This window comes from Mastacembelus armatus, chromosome 18, assembly GCF_900324485.2.
Source record: "Mastacembelus armatus chromosome 18, fMasArm1.2, whole genome shotgun sequence".
NCBI lineage: Eukaryota > Metazoa > Chordata > Actinopteri > Synbranchiformes > Mastacembelidae > Mastacembelus > Mastacembelus armatus.
Window position 1 is genome coordinate 11,108,093 of NC_046650.1, and position 18,422 is coordinate 11,126,514.

General features: G+C 40.7%; 4 protein-coding genes across 8 annotated transcripts in view; 2 read left to right on the top strand and 2 right to left on the bottom strand.

Annotated features, from left to right (window-relative positions):
* Positions 1-5,930, top strand: oxa1l (OXA1L mitochondrial inner membrane protein). Of its 2 annotated transcripts, none has more exons than XM_026327846.1 (11): positions 1-128; positions 990-1,121; positions 1,818-1,949; positions 2,039-2,336; positions 2,494-2,637; positions 2,736-2,821; positions 3,463-3,627; positions 3,892-3,996; positions 4,123-4,285; positions 4,411-4,491; positions 5,368-5,930. In XM_026327846.1, the coding sequence occupies exons 1-11, from the start codon at positions 18-20 to the stop codon at positions 5,487-5,489; spliced, it is 1,539 nt and encodes a 512-aa protein (XP_026183631.1). In that variant the 5' UTR covers positions 1-17; the 3' UTR covers positions 5,490-5,930. The 2 variants fall into 2 exon arrangements, with proteins under 2 accessions (XP_026183631.1, XP_026183622.1); XM_026327837.1 differs by having other exon boundaries at positions 3-128; positions 987-1,121.
* Positions 5,665-14,641, bottom strand: slc7a7 (solute carrier family 7 member 7). Of its 4 annotated transcripts, none has more exons than XM_026327859.2 (11): positions 14,553-14,641; positions 13,863-14,004; positions 12,038-12,673; positions 8,696-8,821; positions 8,403-8,547; positions 7,718-7,841; positions 7,534-7,637; positions 7,303-7,399; positions 7,022-7,171; positions 6,678-6,861; positions 5,665-6,407 (listed from the first exon to the last, which is right to left on the bottom strand). In XM_026327859.2, the coding sequence occupies exons 3-11, from the start codon at positions 12,528-12,530 to the stop codon at positions 6,334-6,336; spliced, it is 1,497 nt and encodes a 498-aa protein (XP_026183644.1). In that variant the 5' UTR covers positions 12,531-12,673; positions 13,863-14,004; positions 14,553-14,641; the 3' UTR covers positions 5,665-6,333. The 4 variants fall into 4 exon arrangements, with proteins under 4 accessions (XP_026183644.1, XP_026183652.1, XP_026183662.1 ...); XM_026327867.2 differs by having other exon boundaries at positions 13,863-14,007; positions 14,553-14,640; XM_026327877.2 differs by lacking the exon at positions 14,553-14,641 and adding an exon at positions 14,135-14,277.
* Positions 13,009-18,422, top strand: part of ccnb1ip1 (cyclin B1 interacting protein 1) — a 15,449-nt gene continuing 10,035 nt past the window's right edge. Inside the window, exon 1 of the mRNA XM_026327899.2 lies at positions 13,009-13,755. The gene's annotated coding sequence lies outside the window, so the exon portion shown is untranslated. The remainder of the gene's footprint in view (positions 13,756-18,422) is intronic.
* The window catches only part of si:ch211-212k18.5 (sal-like protein 4), a 5,952-nt gene continuing 5,166 nt past the window's right edge, over positions 17,637-18,422 (bottom strand). The window contains exon 3 of the mRNA XM_026327825.1: positions 17,637-18,360. Within this exon, the coding sequence (XP_026183610.1) occupies positions 18,133-18,360 (228 nt within the window). The 3' untranslated portion in view covers positions 17,637-18,132. The remainder of the gene's footprint in view (positions 18,361-18,422) is intronic.

Sequence of the window (18,422 nt, forward strand, 5' to 3'; positions counted from 1 at the left end):
GTTACATCCCTGTCAATATGGCTGCTATCAGGAGCAGGGTGACTCCAGGTTGTTTAGCACGATGTTTCCTGAGACGGACTGGAAAACCGAGCCGAGGCAGCTCTCCTTTATCAGACATTTTAAACCACGTAGGTTTTCTTTACTTTTTTCCGCCTGTTGTGTTTTTTCTGTTTGTGAAAGAAAGACACAAACAGGGACTTTGTTATGCTAAGTCGCTAGCCGGTTAGCATGATCGGTGTGTGACTTTGACAGTGACTGCGTCTCCAGAGAAAAGATAGCCTGTGATAATTCATTTAACTCTTAAAACTAATAAGAACATGGACATTGTTAGTAGAAATGTGGAGGTATATGTTTAAGACCGCCAGGTGTGTTTAATTAGTCTTATTTAATGAATGTAGCTCCACGGGTTAGCAGGGCTCCGTTAGCCAGATTTATGCTAAAGAGAAGATTAAAATGTGTCAGCCACAACTTTAGATGTTAAAAAGTGTCTTTTAATGTTAATATGGCACATAAATTAACATGACGCAGTGTAAACCCAACATATGAAACCTGTGGAAGTCACCGAAAGGCCACTGGAGGTCGCTGTATGTGTGGTTTAAGTCCAAGCTGCTGCACACCTGAGCGTTTAACCCTTAACATTTTGTTATAGGCTTTTGTTCTGAGTCTGTTTCTTTGTAAATATGTTTAATTTCTGTCTTATCTTTTGTGTCTCAGCTCATTTCTTTTAATGGTTTTCTATTCATTGTGCTGTTTGCTTGTTTTTAATGTTTTGTGCTAATTTTCTCTGAAGCACATTGAGTGGCTTGTTGAATGAAATGTGCTGGACATGCACATTTGACCTTTGTGTAAATGAATGTCAAGTTTTTACTCGTGTAATGTTAATAATACTGTCATATCGTGTGAAAACGTGTAACACCTGAAGGTCTAAATCACATAAACCAGCACGGACATGTGACTGACTCTCTGCCTCTCTGGTTTCCGAAAAGCAGGTGCTCCAGAGGTCTCATCTGCACACAGTGTTCGAGTGCCGCAGTCCTGCTGCCAGGACTCTGCTGGGCCGCAGACAGCAGGGTAAGATCCTCTGGGTGAACGCCGTGGCACTCAGGCACAACAGCTCACAGGTGAGTTGTCAGGTGGTTAGTCTGACGACAGAGCTGCTGTTGTCTCTGTAAGCCGGGTCAGCCTCATTAGAGCTTAAGTGGTGTTGAACAAGCTGGAAAGTTCAAATGTAATCTTGGTGGACACAGCTCTAAAATAAGTTTTGTTTCAAATGTTTCATCTGGCTTTTATTTACTGTTCTGTAGTAGTTCTTGTACTGCATCACATCAGAAATTGTGTTTCCAAATACATGAAGGTACCAGTTTGATAAGCATTTTCCATCTCCTCGTGTTTTATTGCTTCATATCCACAGCAGCCAGTACTATATCACAAGCTGCTGTAGCCTGAAGCCCAAATTTGACCCTGAAAAGGCAGTTAGTTATCTACCTGGTATCAAACTGCCTTTTGTTAATTTTCTAGTTTTTTGGAAATGCAAAAGTTTATGAAAATGAACTGAATCTATTTGTGGGTAAAATATATTTTTTCTTGTGTATGATTCTGTTTTTGTTTTTTTTTTTAATTTCCCTTTGATGCTTAATTTTATTTTTGATGCAGTCTTTGCTGAATGAATGAATGCTGAGTGTCATTTTTAGGATTATGTAATTTCTAGTAAATTGATAAGATAAACTTTGGTAGTCACAGAAGGGAAATTCAAACCATGACCCTTATGCACATCCACTAAATGTCTTGATTTTTTTTTTTTTTTTTTTTTTTTTCAGATCCCACCTGAGGATGCGTCCCTGGCAGCTCCACTGGCAGAAGCTCCAGGCAGTCTTCCAGTCCTGGAGTCCTCCCCTGTCTCTCTTAACACTGATCCCACCCCGATTATCACACAATCAAACACTGAGCAGGTGACAAAGAGTTAAATCTTTGCTGTAAAGCCTCAGATACTTTCTAATCTGTATGATGTAATGAAAGTGATTTTCATTGATATTTTCAGATCACAGTTGAAACCATTTCCACAGCAGTGCCAGCAGCAGACGCTTCTGCTCCGCCAGTCTTGAATTCCTCCGCTGAGCTTGTATCTGCTGACCCCACCTCTGTTTTAACACAGCCAGTCACTCAGCAGCTGGCTGATTCTGCACCGACTGCAGTGGAGGTCCTGCAGGCTGTGGCTGCAGAACCCACCTTAGCAGAGCTGGGACTGGCTGCTCACACACCAGTGGGTCTGATTCAGAACCTGCTAGAGTTCATGCACTTGGATCTGGGTTTGCCCTGGTGGGGGGCCATCGTTGTAGGTAAGGACAGGTGAACAAAACTCTTAAATCAAGTTGTCACAGTTAAGCCTGTTGTCTATGAATCTAATTTTAATCACATCCATGGCTTAATGTGTTTCCTGTGTCATTTCTCACTTTCCTCATTCGGCTTCTGCTTCTTTTAATTCCTCTTCTGTAGGAACGGTGTTGGCTCGTTTGGCTGTGTTTCCAGTCATTGTCAAGGGACAGAGGGAGGCAGCCAAGCTGAACAATGTGCTCCCTGAAATGACCAAACTCACCAACAGGATGAATGAGGCCAAACAGAGTGGAAACAAATTTGACTGTAAAATTTTACTCCACTTTCTTCATTGTACTTGTGTTTTTAGTCACAGTACAGATGTGTGTGTCCAGTCCGATCACCTTGTCATTTCTGTGTCCTAGTCGCCAAAGCCTACTCTGACCTGAGCTTGTTCCAGAAGCAGCACGATGTGAACCCTTTCCGTGGCTTCCTGATTCCTTTGGTGCAGGTCAGTTGACTTCTGGTGCATCACCGTCTATACTTCACTGAGCTCTGGTAACTATAGAATATCTCTTCTCTTGAAAAAAAATTATTGCCCATTGAAAAATTATGAATCCTAATTTTCCAATCAATCTGAAAACATAGTGTGACTTTGAATAAAGCAAAATGAATTTTAATGTCTGTTTTTCTTAATTGTGCTGTTGAAATGAATGAAATAAAATAATCTTGGCAGGTTGTTGTTGTTTTCGTGTGTATGTTAGAAACATCTGCAGCTGTTACAGTGTAAGGCAAAGTAGATATTGTGCATTCTTTAGTGTTTATACAGTTTCTTATATACTGACCTTTCATTGTCAGCTCTTTTATAATGTTCTGTTTAAAACATTCATTTAGTAGTTTCCCTCTGCTGAATTGTTTCCTCTCACCTTTTTGTTAATACAAAAAGTCTGCACTATCTATTTTGTTGTCAGTGCTGTTTGTTTAGTTGTCAGTGTTGATAAAAACATCAGCTGAATGATTTCATAACTTAAAATATCAGAGGGTCAGCTGAATCTTAGGACTATCTGTTTAGTTGTAACATTTTTAAAATCACAGTTTGGGTTTTGTATCTGTTCGTAATCAGGACAAATCCCTCATGTTCATATTCACCAGGCACCGATCTTCATCTCCTTCTTCATCGCCCTGAGGAAGATGGCGTATCTGCCAGTGCCCAGCATGCAGACAGGAGGTGCGCTCTGGTTTCCGGACCTAACGGCAGCAGACCCTTTTTATGTTCTGCCTCTGGTCGTCACTGGAACCATGTTCTTCATTTTGGAGGTGAGATGGTTTTTATTGAACTTCTTGGAATGAAAGAAAGATCACAGTAACAGTGAACAGTGTTTTTCAGTGCTCTGATGCCAAACATCCATGGTTTTTTTTTTTAATTCAGTCATGCTCCTGAAGAACGTATTGGCAAAAACCTTTAATTATGAGAATAATCAAACTTAAATTAGACTGAGTTTGCAGTCACTAATATGATCTTGTTCAATTTTTTAGTATAATCCTGCTTTTTCTTAATAATCACCACCTTTTTTCTTTTAGTTGGGGGCAGAGTCTGGTATCGACAACCCCAACCTGCGAGCCATGAAGACTGTGTTCAGGATCATGCCTTTAGTCATCCTTCCCCTCACCATCAACTTCCCCACGGTCAGTCTGTCATCTGTTTTTGTTGTTATTGTGTTATTCAGTCTCACCTCACATCAAATAGAAACCATCTGCACATCCTGTATATTCAGCGTCTAAAGTTGTTTCCATCTCTCCAAATAACCTCAGGCGGTGTTTACCTACTGGCTGACCTCCAACTGCTTCTCCTTGTGTCAAGTAGCTCTGCTCAGACACCCTCTGATCAGAGACAAGCTGAAGATCCCACAGAGAATCCAACACCCAGCTGCTGCCCTGCCCCCAAATGACGGCTTCATCACCAGCATGAAGAAAGGTTAGTGTCTAAACAGAAATGAGGATGATTTAGTAGTATTGTGAAACTATACATCTATTTTCCTTCATTAATCTGGAAACACTCATTATTACTGTCTAAGTTCATAACTTTGGTTTGGTCTTCAGGTTGGAAGAATGCTCAACTGGCGCAGCAGCTGGAAGAGAGGGAGAGGAGAATCAAAAACCACCTGGACTTGGCTGCTAAAGGTCAGTTCCACCAGCGCTTGAGCAGCTTTACACACTTTAGCAATTTGTGACTTTGTGACAGAAAGCTAAGCAGAGCTGTTTGGAATAATGATATTAAAGGTCAAAAGGTAGAACCAACATATTGGCACGTGGCAATATAAAAATGTACACATTATAATTTCGTGGTCCTAAAAATTTAAATCAAACTTTATTAAAACAGTAAAAACTGGAATCTCAAAAGTAAATAACCAATTTCTCTTGAATGTAAAGGGTTTGATGTTGATGCTCCCCTGTGGTTTCTGTCTCTAGTTATAGCACTAATGGTCACTACTGTATTTTCTTGCATTTCTTTCTGTAAAATGTTTGTATAATACTTTAGCCCTGACAATTGTTACATAAACATTTAAAAGAATGCTTCATGCTGGAGGCTCAGTCTGTTGTAATGCGATTATACAGACACTGAGTGGAGACGGACACATTTTGGATTCAGCAGCAGCTACAGTCTGTGTGCAGTATTGCAGATTTACCAATGATAAAGAGAAAAGCATAAGCTTCACTCAGTCAGTGTCTTATCTGTTGTGTTTTGAAGTATTTTGAGTATTTATTAGATGCCTTTGTTTACAGTTAAGTTTTCTTGTAGTAAAAATTTTAAATGGAGTACTTGTTCCAGCCCAAATGTGAATATTCTTTGAGAACCTATGGGTATTTTGAATGTAGCTGCCTTGTTATAGGCAGATGATTTCATTATTTGAGAAATGTAAAAAAAAAAAAAAGTACTTGCACATAATGAAGACTAGATGGGGCTGTTGCTCTGCAATTCCACATGTCCTGAAACTATATGTGTATCTCATGCTGTTTGTGATTTCTAAAAGTTGTCCTTTACATTTTTTTCCACAGGTCCACTGAGGCAGACCTTTACCCACAATCCCTTGCAGCAGACTGCTCCCATGACTGCAGCATCAGCTAAAGGCAAAACAGCAGGTGGAAAGGTGAGGCCATGGAAGGACACTGTTGTATAAATCTGACTGAGTCCCAGCTGGACAGTATGTTTCTGTACATATGGAGCGCAGTGGGAAGTGATTGTGACAATGTGTGTATTATTAAAATGTAAAATCAGCCTCGTAACAAAAATGTTGGTGTTTGTATTGTGATTTTTGAGTTCACAGCCCATAAATCCATCTCCCCAGGAACATCTGATTGTTTACAAGTAATTTTATTATAAATATGTGCTCTTTTACATACTCTTTTCAATGCCTGTAGCTGAGTCAGACACTGCAGTAAAAATGAGATCATTTGTGTAAAAATAGCCCTTTACTTCACTAGACATTGAGTCTGACAATATAAAACTTTCTAAGAAAAATTTCCTCCACAAGTTAACATGGAAACAAATCCTCTTTTACTTTGTGCAGGTAATAATAGTATTTTCTATGTCCTACTGTTTCCTCTATTCAGTTAAAAAAGAAAAAAAAAACACAGTTTTAATTTGCCACCATCCGGTCAAATCAAAAAGTCATTACATTTATGTAATTTATAATACTTCACATATTAATTAAATAATTTTCTACTAAGGCATACAGTTCTGCATAACACAGGTGTCACTTTCTTCAGATGTGCATTCAAATGTTCTCTCTGAAGTCACAGGTAGACTGAAATCTTGCCATCAATGACCCGGGGCACCATCATTCATTCATTCATACATTAACATTATTGCTGGGGTCATGAGAGCTCGGTCCAACTTGAGCCCAAAGGTTCGTGTGTCGCTCTTTCACTGCTCTTTCAGGCAGTGATGTGTCGGGACGAGTACTGGTTCAGCCTCCGTGTTTGTGCATGGTCGGTCTTCCAGAGGGTGTGAAAGCCAAACGTCTACTCTGCCTTGTCGTCATCCATCTCGGTCAGAACTGAGTAACACACCTTCTGAATCAGCACTCCAGATTTAGCTGGAGGAAGTGGACACAGGAGAAACAATAACGTTAATACAACATTAGTGTTTTTAGAGCAAAAAGCAGATATTATAGTATTTTCTGTACAATAACAGGTGATATTACTATTAACTGTACAGAATTTAACCACAGGGAGAAGTTTATTTTATGGGATTTTGAAGTGTAACACAATAAATAGAAAGGATATTATGGCAATCGTAACAATAGTATAGTTAATTAAAATGTTTACTACTGGATCTTAACAAGAAAGTCCTGCAGGCCTCTCACCAATGAAGTTCCGTAGCCACAGTGGCCTCTTCTGAGCCGGTGTGTAGCAGCAGAGGAAGTAAACGGGCACTCCTGACAGGGCGATGCCGATACCGATCAGGGAGTTGATGGTGTCACTGTAGAGCGGCACCACCACCAGGAAGATGGTGAGGAGACAGAAAACGATGGGGTAGAAGAGACTGAGCTGTGGGAGGAAGGAATTTCATTTCAGTAAGAAGGTTGTGTTGATTTTAGTATTAACGTATCAAGGGAAACTCCACTGCTTTTAGACATCCAAGTCTGTAGTCAGAAAGTTTACCAACTCCAGGATCACACCCCAGTTACAAAATATTTAAGTGAATTACCTTTAGGGGTCTCTTCCTGTCTGGCTGTTTCCAACGCAGATACAGTTGTCCCAGAATGGACAGACCCACAAAGAACCAGTAGCTGAAGCTGTAGTAGTTTATCAACCTGAAGACGTCTTCTACACACAGATATATCAGAGCCATGAAACCCTGCAGGGGCATACAAGAAACAGCGTGAGTCAGGATAAGAAATGTGGGAGAGACTAGAAATGCAGAACCCATGGCAGCCAAAGGAAACATTTAGACAACAGTAAAGGAAATGGAGTGAAGAGATGACTGACGTTGAAGAGCAGGGCGGGGATGGGAGTGTAGCGGTGGACATGAATCATGCACAGGTAGTCGGGCAGGTGGCCCTCTCTGGAGCCCACGAAGAACAGCCTTTTGAGAGACAAAAACATACAAGAGTAGTGGTGATGGGGCTTGCTGATGGACGTGTGAGGGTGACTGAGGGTTTTGATGCGTAAAGTGAAACTAAAATACAGACTGAACAATGGAAAGGGAGAATCTCTCACCTGGAGGCAGCAACAATGGAGGCGTTGAGTCCTCCAAAGCAGGAAAGAGCTACAGCAAAGGGAATAGTCCAGTTCATCACACCAAAAACCTGGTCTGCAAATGTCTGGAAAGATTGGATGGGAGAAACTTTATAGACCCGAACTTCAGGTCTGAAGTGAATTATCAAGGGTGACAGACACTTACCACAGCTACAGCATCACTGTCCAAGATTGCATTGATGGGGAGGATGGTGTAATAAGCCACGTTGGTCAGAATGTAGATCATTGTTACTATGGGCATGGAAATAGCAATGGCCAGAGGCAAGTTCCTGTAATTCACACAAACAAACAGCAGAGGGAAGCAAACAGATGAGACATAGAGGCTGAGTCTTAACTGGGAGAGTGATGAAGTGGTTTGTCAGGAGGGTCCAGGTCAAAAACTGATCAGCCCTGCAGGTGAGGGAGGAAAGGAGGGACTGGGATAAGGTGGGGGTGTTTGTCACTTAATCTGCCTGGGAACTTTAGGGGGAGGATTATGATCCAGTCATGTGTAGTCTTGCTTCATTTTGTCAGTGTATGAATCACAGCAAAATTTTCAAATACACCCCCACACATACTTTCATTGTGGTTCCCAAAAGGAGCATCACAACAAGCCTCTATTTTCTTTGCTCTTCATCTTTGTTTTTTCTCAGCAGGTTGTTTTGTTTTGTCTTACTGACATAATTTCAGGACAACAGATTTCTCACAGCAGAGGTTCTAACCTGCTTCCTTAAGCTTCTGAAACTGAAATGTTTTTTTTATGCTGAATTTATTTCTCAGAATCTGTTTTTCATCTAAAATACAGTGGCAGAAGAAAAGGCTAAAATCTGGCATCAGCTTCAGCTCCTCACCTCTCAGGGTTTTTGATCTCCTCTGTGACAAAGTTAAGGGTGTCCCAGCCAGAGTAGGAAAACAGAGCCGAGTACAGAGCCAGAGCAATGTCCCCTGGGTCCTGAGATGAGCCATAGAACAGGCCCTCGAAGTTCTGAGTGTGACCTGAAAACCACATTATTTATTAGTTAAATTTATTGAATTTTCTGCCTTAGTTTTAAGTATTACCTAATCATTTAACAGTATTAGATTAGCCAGCAACAGATGTTGTCTTATTTAAACGTAAGGCAAGAGCTAGTGATAGCTTGAGCACCTTGTCCGATTTTCACCAGCCCGGTGATGATGACGGCAATGAGAGCGATGACTTTAGCATAGGTGAAGAAGTCCTGGACCCTGGTGCCCCACTTCACATAGGCACAGTTCACAAAGGTCAGCAAACCTGAGGAAAAACCACAATAAGATCATAAATATGGTTTTATTACACACACACAGACACAAACAAGTGTTTTAATAATCTCAGTGGTGACATTTGCTGTGTAAACTGAAAGTGTGGCAGCATGTTTCCGTGTGACACTGGAGCTGATTTAAGGAAACGCTGCTGCTGACTCAAGCAGACTGGCCCTGTTGTTTTTCAGATGAGGAAACAGCTGAGTGCAGCATGTACAAGCTCACAGTCACACACACAAGGTCATACACCGTAGGTCCAACCAAAGTGAGGCATAATTTAAAAGCTGTAAAGCAGAGTTGTGAAACCACAGCTGATCTTGATGACCTTGTGCATTTCTAATGGTGGTGATTTGGCGACTGTTTCCACTTATTGAAACAACCTGTTGGAAAAGCAGTGGAAGAAGAACTGAGATCCTTAAGTCAAAGTATAAAAGCCACAGTAGTATAGGCAGAGCTAAGAAGTAACTAGTACCTAAAGTTATATAAGTTTCCTCTGAAATGTGAAGTCAAAGTATGAACTAGCAGAAAATGCAAATACTCAACTGAAGTACATATACCTCTAAAGTGTACTCAAGTACAGCATTTAGTGGTTTAAACCTCAGCTTCTCCTTATTTCTCTACTTCACATTGAGCAGCATTGATTATTTTTTTATTTTTTCTTAAAAACATGTTTTTGTGCCCCTTATCTCTCCTCAACCTTTTATCAGCACACAATCCCTCCAATTTCATAAATGGGCAGATAGTGAAGTACAGGACGTCTGTTTGTTTTGAATGAGTTGTTAACATACAGTACTCAAAATTATTAGACCAGCACGCGGTTTAAGGTTTGTGACACAGCTGCCCTATTAATTTCCAACATTATGTATGTTTCTGTAATGGTTAATATACCAGCATGTGCGACTTCTTTAGTCCCAGCACTTTTTCTAATACTAAAATACAATTATTATCAATGAGTTTTGGAATTCACTGTTTTACAAGAAAGTCAGGATAAAATCATAAAGCACTGTATTATTATTCAGATGCCTAGTGTCAGATGGAAAAATACATTTTATTAGACAAATTTGCGTGTAAAAACATGAATTTATTTTGAAATTCCTCATTCCTGTTCAAAATGTTGAAGCTAACAAATGACAATAACATTTTTAGTTTTAAATAAGTTTTGGCAGGTTCCTAAAATGTGTGGTGGTGTTTTATTTTATGACTGATGGTCTCATAAATTTAAGCATTGTACAATACCGAGTTTTACTTAATTGTACTACTACTGTAATTGTAGTGTTATTTGTCTCTCTTTTCTGGATGTAGCGTATTATCTTGTGTATCACTATGCTCATACTTACAGACTGGTCATGTCACTGCTAATTAACCTCCACATCACCCAGATGTGTACAGAAGACACTAAAACAAGATTACATCACTGCCTTCTCCTCCACGCTGGCCTGGACATGCCTCCTGCTGCAGCGAGGGGATGAATCATAACACTATCACCTTCCACCACATTGACAGGAGGGATCATAACAAGTCTGTTCCCAGCAGAAGGTCCGGCCAAACGCAGATAAACTAACACCTGAGACGGAGCGGCGGACGATGGGTGATGCAGGAGAGGAGTGTGCCACACAGAAGTAGAGGCGCTGTGTGTTGACAGTGGAAGGTTAGAAGGGTGGGAGGTGTGGGATTGGGTTTAGGAGGCTGGCTGACTTGGAGTCAAATATGATCCAGATGTTAGGTGAAATGGAGACCCTCAAAAACTCATTCACCTGTTCACTAACTCTGAGCTGCTGTTTCAAGTTAACTGAGCAATAATGAGAAGGTCCTAGAAACTATACAGTCAATTATACAGTCTTCCTTAAAAATACAAATCTAGATTTTTTTTTTCTATTTTGGTTGTGAAATGTAAAAGTTTCCATTTTGCCTTTTGGCATAGAAAACCTTTACTGACTTTCCAGCTACATAACTTAACTAAAAAGACCTTTGTATGAGTTTTCCAAGTAGAAAATATTATTTTGACTTTTGATTCATAGGTCAGAACTTTCTTTTAATAAGTGCTATTGTTAGATACTAAATCAAACTTTTGACTTAGTCATAATTGTGAAATACTGTGGGTGTGAATGAAAGTTCAGACCTGTTAATTTCTGGTTTACCATCTAATTTTTGACTTATTTTTTATTTTTATTATCCATCATTTGCATTAATTATTTTTTATTATTTCTGAAAATAAGGCGTTTTTGTTCAATTGGACCAACCTTTGTAAAATAAAAAAATAAGAAGTAAAAAAATCTCTGTTTGACAATAATACTGAAGCCAAAATTTAACTTTTAATTAAACTAGGATCAATCTTAACTGAGAGTTAGGAGCTGTCTGAGCGCCATATTTCCAGTCAGCAGAGGAACAGTTTTTCAGCCTCAGTCTCCAAAAGAACTTATTTTTTCAATGAGACCTTCACTGACACAAAGCAGGTATAGTTTGGGTTTAAGCTTCATTCGTGTGCTGAGCTTTCAGTTCCCCTCTAAGGTCAGAGTCTCCCTACGTTAAGGACTTTACCTCACAGCTATCAGCAGTTCCAGCCCTGCTCTGAGCGCTGCTTATCGGTGCGTGGCCCAAGTGTTTAAGAATGTGCATTCATGCCTTTCAAGTGGGTGGACGAAGGAGTGATATTTATTAAAAATGAGCACAACACATATTTTTTTTTATCTTGGATATGAGGCCTCATTTGTGAGATACAGACTTAACAGGCCTGCTATCTGTCTGGCTTCTTGTCTTGGAGCCTGGTTGCCTGAGTGTTGGCATTTCCTAGCCTCTGTGGTTGTTTTCGGTTGCCTGGGTGAGCGGTTTTGTGAATATCTTGTTGGATTAATTCAGTCTGTCAGATTTGCTTTGTCTTGGTGCCACTGCGTTCTAGTTACTACAGCAATCTGGGCTGCATCCACACAGAAAGGTTACCACTACAGTTGTGAATAGTTTCTTTTTGAGGGACTTCACGTTTAAGGCGCAATGCTGGGACTTCAGGGATTTGCTCAGTTCCTCTTTCGTCTGCTATGAGTGAGTCTTTCTTGCTGACCTCAGCTGTGGTGTCACCATTTTTCACTTCTCTAGTCTCTGCAGCTCACATGCTCTGTCTTAAGGCAACAGTGGCTGTGACAGATATCGTCTCTGACTCATGCCACACACAAGAAAGTGATTCATATTTACGCACTCCTGAATGGGTACTTACATATACAAGCAGCAGCCAGCAGCCTGTTGGCCAAGTATGGAGCTATGCAGGTGGGGAAAATGGGCTGCACCATGTAGTTGGAGAACGTGATGGCTATGACGGCCTGGCTGGTCGGTTCGATGATCAGCAGCGATGTCCACAGGCGGATGAAGGCTAGGAAACCTCCAAAAGCCTCCAGGATGTAGGCGTAGGAGGCCCCCGACTTGGTGATGGTGGTCCCCAGCTCAGCGTAGCACAGGGCCCCGAAAACAGAGAAGATCCCACCTATGGTCCACACCACTAGGGAGAGGCCGTAGGACGCGCTGTGTATGAGGACACCCTTGGGCGAGACGAAGATCCCAGAGCCGATCATGTTGCCCACGATCAGGCAGACCCCGTTCAGGAGGGAGATCTCCTTTTTCAGCTTCATGGACTCCTCAGAGCCCTCAGGCTTCACAGATGGAGGGATGCCATTGGTTGCCTCTTGTGTTGGTGCAGGGCTGTAGGACGCCATTGTTTGTGTTTTGTTGGCTTGTTTATTAATCAGCAGACGCTCTCCTGATGAAAAATTCAGTCACAAATGGAAAGGTTTTAGCCTTGAAGTGAGACTGACGCCTTTAGCTTTTCCCCCAGTTAACTGTGACCATCTCCTGCCATCTGTGGAGGAAACCCACAAGTCATATCAGTGAGGCTGTTACCATGGAGATTCATTTGTCAACGCAAGCACAGACCAAATACTTGTGTTGTTTCAATCCCATCCAAATCTAGTCAAACAAAAACACATTTACATGCCATAGACACTAATGTGAGAACCACAGGTCGCTGTTGGATGCGAGAGCAGATTTGTGGAGTGGGGAGCCATTAGGCCGCCCAGCAAATGGCCTTTTAAGGTTGAGTGTATTGACAGAGACACGGAGAGGAGCAAACACAGCACATGCCTGAAAACACCGGCTCGTCGTTAGTAACCATAAGCAGAGGAAGAATTACTGAGTGAGAAACACATTTTGACATCACGACCACCCACACGCTCACACACACATACAGATTTGAACTGTCAGCAAAGTGGCTGGTCACATGATTTCCAAAGTTCATTATCCTCGACATGTATAGAGTCTGTGATGAGATGTGTTACGGTAACATCATTCACCTTTCTGCGTGACTGGCTTCACTGAGTTAACGGCACGCTACGTTCGTGGGCTCCGACTTTTCACAACCTCATGTACAAACCCACAAATGTATCTCCTTAAATATGATTATCTGTTAACAGACTCTTGGATGAGAAGCAGAACGCTACCTCAAGGCCAAGTTTTTTGTGATAAGATAGCAAATTCTGTGGAGTTAAAATACGTTTTCCATCAAATGCTTGTTCTTTTTAATGGTCTGGAGGTGAAAACATGCTCTGTTGTTGACGTAATTTGTTGAAAAGTAAGAGTTCAGATATTTCAAGGTGATTTCAGTGACTATCTGCACACTATGGCACTAATGGCATTTGTAGTTTTTCCGTCTTCTGGATGTTTCTAAAAGCTGCTGTGGCCACATATAGTCATCTTAAATCGAAGAAAAAACATGTCTTCTGGTCTCTTCAAACATTTCTTCCACATCAGCAGACAGAGAGTGATCAAACAGATAACAACATTGACTTTGGGGACAAACAACAAGGAAATGCCTCTGTGAGAGATTTAAATAGAAAGGACAAGATGGCACAGGAGAGTCCGGCAGAGAAAGGATCGTCAGAGTAGGTGAGATACACAATCACATTTTTATACTGGAGATTCAACCAGACTTTAAGAACCAGGAGACAAAGGTGAAGCTTGTGAGGAGAAGAGTGACAGAGAAGTTGTGATACCTCGAGGCAGCAGCAGATCAGCAGCATGTGGGTTGACCGTAGAGGAGAAAGACAGTAGTCTTAGCGTCCCTGCATGTGATCAAATGTGTGCCAGAGACACCGAGGCGAGGCTCTTAAAGAAAGAGGGTCCAAGGTCCAAAAGCTGCTGATAAATAGTCCTTCATGAGTTACTCAAGGTTACATGTTGGATCAAGAAAAACCTCCTTAATCAAGTGTTAGTGGAATCATTGAAATTTTAAGTAGCTTATAAAACACTCAACAATAAAACTCACCTTTTATTATTATGAGGATTTTGGTTTTATTTTTTTTATGACTTTGGATTAGACTGGAAAGTTGAGATATCACCTTGGAGGATTTGCTAGGCTGTACCTGACCTCTACCAGTAACTAGGCTATAAAAATCCTTCTCTGGTTTGTCATTCTCACTTTAAGAGAAATATTTCAAATGATGTTCAGACTAAACCCAACAGACCTGCCAAACTCACTGCTGCTTTCACAGCTGTCACTGGACCCGCTTTAAATGATGCAGTTTTAAATAAGTGCTAAAGGCAACCAAGCACACGTGGAATGACATTACGGGTTAATAAATGAAAATATGCTGTGTCCACGTTGTAAATCAGGCTGTAACTGTCTTCAGCGATTGGTTCATCTACATTAATCACCAGGAAATGTGGTGCTGGGGGGGACTCACCTTATCCAGACGCGTCTCAGCCCCGTTTGGCTCCCTCTTCAGTGTCCAAAACGCGCAGCATCAGATTTTTACAAAAAAAAAAAAAAAAAAAAAAAAAAAACAATAAGGTGTGAGTTCAGATTATTTATTCACCCCTCCTCGCTGCAGCCGTGTCTTTGTCCTTTCTTTTTATTTCTCTCGAGAATAAACCTCTGCGCTCCTCAGCTGATGCACTTGAGGCTTTTATGTACTTCTGCTTAGTACCAAGGAAACGAGTCCGACATTGAGAGGAGGGAGGAGACGTAATTTCCTCGCATTGTGTCCCTTGAGTTAGTTTCGCCGTGAAATTATAGGGTTTTAATTAAATTATCGCGCACATCAAACAGCTGTTCTGGGTGTTTCCTTTGGGGCTATTATTATGCAACTTTAAATATGAGAGTGATCTGCAATGCCTGAAATGAACAAAAAACCTTTGATTAGTTTAATTTGTTCCCACATAAGAAATAAATTATGTTCAGTAAACAAACGCTGCGGTGGTAGTCATCTGATGTTCATTCATGTTCATTGTTATAATAATTTTAGATTAAATGATTTTATAACATTTAATAATGACCAGTCATAAAGCATATGCTGTCAAATCCTTTTTCTAGTTTGTTGGACCTAATTATGGACCATAGCGCCCTCTTGTGGATGTGTACAAAACCTAAGGACCAGAACTGAGTTTATAGTGATCTTAATAGGACTTTTTATTATCTCTTATAATGTAACAGTCCTACATAGACTCTGTTTCAGGGTTAAATATTTACTTTTAGTTCATTTAAACTTTATATCTCATATATATATATATATATATATATATATATATATATATATATATATATATATATATATATATATATATATATATAGAGACGTGTCTCAATCAAAAAAAAAGACAACAACAAAAGGAGGCAAGTCAGCTTGATAGTTTGCATTTTGAGAAAGTAGCAAAGAAAGGGAGGTGCATACAGAAATCCACAGGTGTGATGGGTGCAGGCTTTGATCATATTTAACCCATTTATCACCGATCACTAAGCTTTAATCAACTGTCTGCAGACATCAATCACCTTCAGTGTGAAGAAAAGACATTTTAAAGGTGCTAAAGCTTATAAAGCACACATATTTTACCTCCTATGAATGATGAATCGACAACCATTTGGAAAAAAAAAAACAGTTTACTCCACATCAGCTGTTAATTAACCTGATTTAATAAGTAATTATAAAAAAAATGTAAAAGCTGGGATTTGATGTCATCTCCAGATAAGTCCTGATGGTGAACATAGATCCTTTTATATATATATATACACACACACACACACACACAACTATATATATATATATATATATATATATATATATATAGTTGTGTGTGTGTGTGTAAACTGTTTTTGTTTTTTGTTTTTTTCCAAATGGTTGTCGATTCATCATTCATAGGAGGTAAAATATGTGTGCTTTATAAGCTTTAGCACCTTTAAAATGTCTTTTCTTCACACTGAAGGTGATTGATGTCTGCAGACAGTTGATTAAAGCTTAGTGATCGGTGATAAATGGGTTAAATATGATCAAAGCCTGCACCCATCACACCTGTGGATTTCTGTATGCACCTCCCTTTCTTTGCTACTTTCTCAAAATGCAAACTATCAAGCTGACTTGCCTCCTTTTGTTGTTGTCTTTTTTTTTGATTGAGACACGTCTCTTGTTGCTCATGAACACATGTGGACAAACTTCTCACACATGGCTCCTTTCACTCCTTTTGTCCTGCTCTCTGCCCTGGGCATTCTTTCCCTTGGTTACCAGTTGTCATGGTTTCAGGAGCCACTGTAGGGCTAAAAACCGGAGGGATTATAGGCGGCCATTTTGGGGACAGCTGGGCCAGGTTGGTCCCTGTTGCCCCCTGTCCCGCTCCCAGTCACACTGGGGGGAAGAGGGGTGGCATTGTGTGAGGATTAGAGCTTCCTGTGTGTCAGCTCATTACACGGGGTGGGAGAGGAGGAGGAGAGTGGTGGTCGGGGGTTATATGGGTGAGGGGGTGAGTAGAAAGAGTGAGGGAGAGAAATGAAAGAGAAAATGAAAGAGAGTGCGTATGAAAGAGAGTATGACATAGAAAGGAGGGATAGGCAGGGGAGGGGCGGGAGGGAGGGATGGAGGTGGCGGCCTCTACAGCTGCACCCTCAATCACACTCATACAGGCTCTGATTATCCTTTTCACACACATACACACACCGTACGGGGGAACTGAAACATATTAAAAGACACTGAGGGCAAAAAAAGGCAGAATTAGGAGACAGCTAGCCCAGCGCCTCAGACAAAGGGCCCCCCCGATCCAGACACACACAGAGAGAGAGAGAGCTGGAACAAACAGGAGAAAACTCACCAACTGCGTACATGCAGGCGCCCACAGAATAAGAGTCATGCAAACAGAATACTTAAACAGATAAATGAATTCACAGAGATGCAGGCTTAGACTGAACCCAGACAAAAAAAGGAGAAAAAAAACACCCCCCATCATTAATGAAAAAACACAGACGAGCAACAAACAGGTCTCTGCTCCACATCACCATTGTTTTATTTTCCTTTTATACATCACATGGGAAGCATGGGGACAAATTTTGTCACTGCTACAGAAAGGGCTTACAAAGGGAAAAGAGAAGCATAAAAATACTAAACTGGGCTAAGCAGGAATGCAGTGAGTGCAGACAATTTCTGCAGGAGCAGAAAACTCTCAAGTGCTTTGAGAGAGGAGAGCAGGGGGAAGGGAAGGAGGATAAAGGAGGGAGAGTTAGATAAAGGACGGGGCTCATCGTTGTCGTTGGTTTGACATAGCAGACCGACAACATAAACAAAAAAAAACAAAAAAAACATTTACAATCATCAGTATGGATAAGGCCATTTGCTGCTAGCAAAGTTTACAGCTACACACAGCTATAAGTACAAGGCTGTTCACAAAAGTACCGAAAATCTAACACAATCATCACCATCGTTATTATCATCGTGGTTATTATCATTGCTAGCATGCTGCAGCTGTTTCGGCAGCACAGGACACAGTGCAACTCGGTGCAACTCAGCACATCGGAAACATGCATTCAGCAGCATTGCATTTAAAAACAAGGAAGTAAGAAAGTAACTATAAAAAGGCATAAAATGTAGCCGTAACTTATATTTACAAACACTGGCCATTACTAATTCGGCCCGTTTTGGTATGGAGTTATGTAAAATTCTGGAGCCTCCTCTTATTCAAATCAGCTTATACTGGTTGTTTGATATTATACAGTATGCTATGTGCTGAAAAAAAGCAGTTCATTGCTAGCATGACAATGCTATGAAGTGTGTAATATAAGGCCTCACTGTGGTCTTTGAAGTACAAAAATACATCGCTAAAATACTACATTCGCCAATCTCTTGTAATGATACTACCATATAAACTAGTTCTATCTGCCTAATACAAAAGGTAAACATGAATTAGAATTAATAACCCTAAAAACACATTTTATTCTATTAAAAATACATTCCTTTGTCAGGACCCTTTAAAAACTGACTGCAGTCATTCAAAAATACTAACTCTCTACTCAGTAGTGTCCATAGGCTCGCCCGCCACATCCGAACCAACACTGACTTGTGGTGGATCTGTGCTGTCACCTTTCTCAGGGGATTTAGTTGATCCCTGTCTTTCTTGCTGCTGTCTGGTGGTCTTTTCAGCTGACTGTGAACTACGATCCACAACATCACTGTCACTGGTTTGGGCCTTGGAGGGGGTGTTGGTCAGTGCTCCAGGGTGTGTTTTCATATGTCCCTGTTGATGGTGAACAGAGTCATTTACTCCTGATTATAGTCCAAACATTCAAAATCTGATGT